The 5621-nt window shown below is 36.2% G+C and overlaps 1 protein-coding gene across 1 annotated transcript; it reads left to right on the plus strand.

Annotated features, from left to right (window-relative positions):
- The first annotated feature begins 2783 nt into the window (after positions 1–2783).
- Positions 2784–5545, plus strand: LOC104886612 (protein IQ-DOMAIN 6). The gene is made up of 5 exons (XM_010671075.4): positions 2784–3222; positions 3311–3562; positions 4046–4273; positions 4387–4500; positions 4595–5545. Exons 1-5 carry the CDS (start codon positions 3154–3156, stop codon positions 5282–5284), a joined length of 1353 nt encoding a protein of 450 aa, XP_010669377.1. The 5' UTR covers positions 2784–3153; the 3' UTR covers positions 5285–5545.
- Positions 5546–5621: the final 76 nt, after the last annotated feature.

Raw genomic sequence — 5621 nt, forward strand, 5'->3', positions numbered from 1 at the left:
AATTTTAAAAATTTTGACAAAATATTTTTACTAATAATGTATACAAAAATACATATTAGGGCTCTTGTTAGATTCGTCTCAATGTGTAAGTTCATAATATCAACTTTTTATATTTTTTACTAATAAGAAATAGAAAATATCGTAGGTCAAATGTATGTCTTGGAGACTGTGCAAAATGAAATGAGAACTATATTTTGGGACGGAGGGAGTACTAATTAAGTAAAATAAGAATGTTTTGACAATAAAGCTTTTAGTGGTAGGAGACCAACAAAACTGTTGTCCACCCGCGAGGTGCACCTTGCACCCGCAGGTTTTGCCTTCCGGAGTGTTTTGTCTCCTCTTTTGCTCGGTTTTTCTATGTCTTTTAGGATTATGTTTGTTCCCTATTATAAATATTTTTGGGTTCGTTTATTCATCGTATGCAAACATAAAAAAAATCAATATTCTTAGATATAGAGAGACTAGAGAACCTAAGAGAAAGGTTAAATAGTCTAGAGAGATAAATAAATCTCATTGTATCATGATCTCATACTCATGACTCCTAGTGCATTGTTGTAATTTTCTCCCTATTAAAGAGTTTCCACGTTAAATCTTATGTGTTCTTTATTGCTTTAATTTTTTAATTCCTCCTTATATTATTGTTCAATTGTCGAAAAGTTAGCGCCTGCTATACATATTCCTCAAAATCCTGAGAAGTGAGAAATTTTCAATCTAATAGGACATTCATTCCTACCGTTTTCTTATAGTAAAAAGGAAAGATTACCTTATATTTAACCACACATTAATAATCTCACTTTTTCTTTGCTCTCAAAAATCTCACTTCTAAAATGAACTCCTATTAAAATAAGGAAATGTAACTATTTAAAAAAGATTGCTCCTTCCATTCTATTTCTAATTTTGCCACTTCATAAGTAGAGAAAATCTTCAAGTAATTTTTCTTCCAATATATAACAAAAAAAATAGTTATGCGGGGTATTGTTTGATTCGTTTCACTATGTATATTATAAAAAGCAAATATTTTTTCACAAATATGTAATTAAAGATACTAATGGTACAAAATGTGCATCAACAAACGCGAACAAGAGAAATGGAAGTTGTTTGGGAAACGAGGGAGTATTTATTACAAGCATTTGCTTCACCATAGTCTACATGAGTGATGAGACATTTTTAAAAAATTGAGAATAACAATTAAAAAATATAGACGATACATTTCAAATTATAGAGTTTACATGTTATAGTCCACATATACATAAAGGCGGCAAAAATGATCTTGTACTCGACCCAAAAATACCTGACATTATATCCTTTTTTCACCCCGTAAAAAACCCAAAATAACACGACATGACCCGAATTTGATCAACAAGAACCTAGATCTGAATATGGCAAGCACCCGTAACAACTCGAACTTGAGTATTCCAAAAATTTAGGTAAAAGAACATAAAAACTTTTAATTCAGAGCAAAACCTAAAAATCATATGATTGCATGACACCATTAATTCAAAATATTAATTTAGGTAAAAGAACTTAAACTGGTTTTTGTAAAAGAAACTAGAACTATTCTAATTACGTGACTTAAATACTTATTAGTATGTGTTATGGAAAGTATGGTAACCTTATCCGAATTGACCCGACCAATTCGATGTTGACCCGAGCCATCAAACTTGCATTCGACTCGAAGTTTCACAAATACGAGAGGGCCCGAACAAGAATGAACCCAACCCATAAGAACGTAATTCGAACGTAAAGTTAATTCGAATATGACCCGACCCGTTCACGATCCTTATAACTCCTTTGCCAGTTTGTTAAACGTCGCTCCAAAGTACTTAAAATCGCCTCAAATTCATTTTTATTGACTATTTTACCCTTCCTCTTTTCCACACCACCTGTCACCCCTTGCAACCACCCGCCATCACCTACCTCCCATTGCCACCCGCCACCTCCTCCACCACCCACCTAGATGCAGTGGATGTTTCTTTAGGGCGATGGGAATGTCCAGTCTACATGGAGCGAACGTCCAGGCCAAACATTCGCTCCATGGAGCGAACTTCCAGGCCAGACGTTCGTCCCATGGAGCGAACGTCCAGGCCAGACGTTCGTCCATCGCCCTAAAAAAATTTCGACTTCTTCCAAGTGGCTGGTGGGTGGTTGTGGCAATGGGGTGGTGGTGGCAGGAGGTGAATGGTGGTGGAGTGAGGTGACTGGTGATGGTTTAGGGAAAAAGAAGAAAAAGATTAGAGATGTAACTTCAACTTTTTTGAAGCAATTTTAAGTACTTTTGAGACGATGAATAGAAGTTGAGCTACATATTCACCCCAATATATACTCTTACATTACCCTAGAATCCAAATGATGTAAAAGGAAGGGAATCTATAACTCTTATATGGAGATAAATACATTACCCTATGGAGGGGAATATTGATATTTATTAACCCCTTAATTGAGGGAAAACTCCGCCATTGGCCATAAGAAACAATAAAGAAGCCATCCCCTATTTTAATTTATAAATTTCAATCCAAGAAACAAACAAGAAGAGTAAATCCAATTCCAAACAATGTGTAATGTGTTACACAATCAACTATTCAAGTACTCAACCGTCAAATAAAAAACAAAAATAGTCCTCCAAAATTCAAGGGGTAAATTAGTACTTTACACAAGCTCTCACTCTTCTCGTACTGAAATTAAGCGGGTGATGGTGCCTCGTATCCGTTAGAGATAAATTTCAAAATTCAAATCATGGGGTTTATCAATTCTCCTCATCTCTTTACAGTTTACACACTACTCCACAACTCCCCACTAAATTCCCCCCACTAAACAAACACCCCCTTCTTTCTCTCTCCTCTTGTTTTTATCCAAGGTTTCAAACCCACTTTTTTTCACACTTCCACTCTCTCTCTCCTCCCCCTTCTTTCTCTCTCTAAAAAAACATTACTTCAGGTTTCTGCCTTCCTCTGTTTTCTCCATGTGTAAAAACTGAATTTCTAATCAAATTTCTCACTATCTTCTTCCTCTTCAAATTTGCAAAAAAGGGTTCTTTCTTATTTTTAATAATAATGTTTTCATTCATATAATACCTCCACTTTATCTTTCTGTTATTACAACATTATTCCCCTGTTTTTTTCACTCTGTTTTCTCTCTCCTCTTTCTATTCCATTAATGGGTGCTTCTGGAAAGTGGGTTAAAACCCTCATAGGCTTCAAAAAACCAGAAAAAGATGATTCTAATGTAAGTTCATACTACATAAATTTCTCTCATTGTTGATTAATTTGGATTGAAAAAAGGTCTAACTTTTGGTTTTTTTTTTGGGTGGTAGGAAAAATCAGGGATTAATAATAAAGTGAAGAAATGGAAGCTATGGAGGAGTCCATCAGGTGATCTGGGTACTTGGAAAGGTTTTAAGGGTCGTCATAAGACTACAGCTTCAGAGGGTTCGGATTCTCCGTGTCGAAACGATGCGTTTAATGCTGCTGTAGCTACTGTGGTTAGAGCACCTCCTAAGGATTTTCGTGTTGTTAGGAAAGAATGGGCTGCCATTCGTATTCAAACTGCCTTCCGTGGCTTTTTGGTAATTTCACTTTTCTCTCCATATTTTGGTTTTTAGTACTTGCTCCGTTCTGAAATAAATGAAACGATTTTCTCAGAAAACTATCACGGCATAAAGGAGAGAAACGTTTCATTCATTTTAAAATGAGGGAAGTGTATGATTTCTTTAGTAGCTCATTAAAGAGTAGGTGGGGATGTGTGCACTATGAAGCTGACAAAGATTCTGTTTATGTTTGTGTGGCGTGTTATATTCAACTGAATTTGACTTATTTGAACTTGCGAGTTGCGATGAATTTATTGAAACTTATATGAACTTATTTTGACGTGTTTTGTTTAAAATAAGTTAAAATAAGATGAACATGATTACGTTAATGTATGATGATTTTTGTAATCTGTATTGTAATTTTGGACTAGTGTTAGAATAATGTACAAAGGTCAGATAGGTTTGAGGGAATTTATTTGTTCATGTGATTTGATTGTGATATATCTTGACCAATAACGTTAGGCAAGAAGGGCCTTGAAAGCATTGAAGGGAATTGTGAGGCTGCAAGCTCTAGTTAGAGGGCGGCAAGTTCGGAAGCAAGCAGCCGTGACACTAAGGTGTATGCAGGCATTGGTTCGGGTTCAGGCACGAGTTAGAGCTCGGCGTGTAAGGATGTCGATTGAAGGGCAGGCTGTACAACACTTGATTGATGAACGTCGTAGCAAGTCTGAACTTTTGAAACAAGCTGAGGTGAACTACCTTATTTCCATAAAAATGTGGTCAAGCTAAACTTTGAGATTCTTTCTCAAATTGAACTAATGTGTTAAGACCTTTTGTGATTTGCCAATATTCAAATTTTTTAGGAAGGATGGTGTGATAGTAAAGGAACATTGGACGAAGTGAAGTCAAAGTTGCAATTAAGGCAAGAAGGAGCTTTTAAAAGAGAAAGAGCTCTTGCTTATGCTCTTGCTCAAAAGGTTCTACTTCATCTTTTGCTACTTTTTAAAAGTTGTCAAATTTCTTCATTTTTGTATTGACTGATTAAATTTCTTTAACAACTTGTTTTTGCAGCAATTGAGGTTGACACCCTTTTCAGGATTCCAAACAAATGTCCCAACTTCTTCTTTCAAGAGTTTGGAAATGGAAAAAAACAGCTGGAGTTGGTTAGAAAGATGGATGGCAGCAAAACCATGGGAAAATAGACTAATAATGGAAGAAGCTCATAGTACAATATCAGAAGTGAAAACCCCACCTCCTAAAACTTTTGTCAATCCCTTCAAAGAAACTTGTCCTAAATCTTCTGAACTCCAAAGTCATGTAAAAGTAAGAAAGAACAATATGACCACAAGAATCTCGGCTAAACCACCCATGATAGCTCAAGCAACGCGTTCATCATCAAGCCCGAGTTCAGATTTTCTGTATGATGAGAGCTCGGCTTCCTCCTCAATGTGCACTTCCACAACTCCGGTTTCTGGGAACGAGGAACATGGTGGCTATACTACTAATAGTAGCAAGCCGAGTTACATGAATCTTACTGAATCGACTAAGGCAAAGAGGAGAACTCAAAGGGTACAAATGCAGTCAATGGATGAGTTTCAGTTTGCAAAGAAACTTGCAGGGCTTACAAATGGAGATTCTAAGAGTAGTGCAGGCTCTGATCCTCCTTCAGTCAATTTCTCTAGGCCGCTGAATTTGCCTACGAGTCGATTGGAAAAGAACTTGATGAGGCCAAGGGAAAGAGAGAACTACTTGTACAACTGATGTAGGGAAGGAGGGGTATTGCTTTCTCTTGTTTGTTAAAGCAACAGCTTGTTGTTCATGTAACATGTAAGTCAAAAAACTTGAAAAAGCAAATTAAGCTTTGGTGTTGTTCCTGTGTTTTTGTGATCTAGGTATCTCACTAGTGCAAATTGTAATTGGAGTATTCTTTTTGTTCTTTACTTGCAATGTAGAAAGTCTTGGATGTTGTAATGTGCTTTTGCACTTTGTTGTAGTAAATGAATGTGTAATGTTTGCTCTTCAGCAATTGCATATCTGAGTTACTAAAGGTTGTTTCCATAAATATTGCATTTGCATATGGTTTTGACAACTCAGTTGA

Source organism: Beta vulgaris, chromosome 2 (genome assembly GCF_026745355.1).
Source record: "Beta vulgaris subsp. vulgaris cultivar EL10 chromosome 2, EL10.2, whole genome shotgun sequence".
Classification (NCBI taxonomy): domain Eukaryota; kingdom Viridiplantae; phylum Streptophyta; class Magnoliopsida; order Caryophyllales; family Amaranthaceae; genus Beta; species Beta vulgaris.

Excerpts from the sequence above, each read along its gene's own strand:
- LOC104886612 (XM_010671075.4), top strand. The coding sequence starts at position 3,154 with ATGGGTGCTTCTGGAAAGTGGGTTAAAACCCTCATAGGCTTCAAAAAA. Across the intron at positions 3,223-3,310 it reads CAGAAAAAGATGATTCTAAT|GAAAAATCAGGGATTAATAA; the intron begins GTAAGTTCATAC and ends TTTGGGTGGTAG. Across the intron at positions 4,501-4,594 it reads CTTATGCTCTTGCTCAAAAG|CAATTGAGGTTGACACCCTT; the intron begins GTTCTACTTCAT and ends TTGTTTTTGCAG.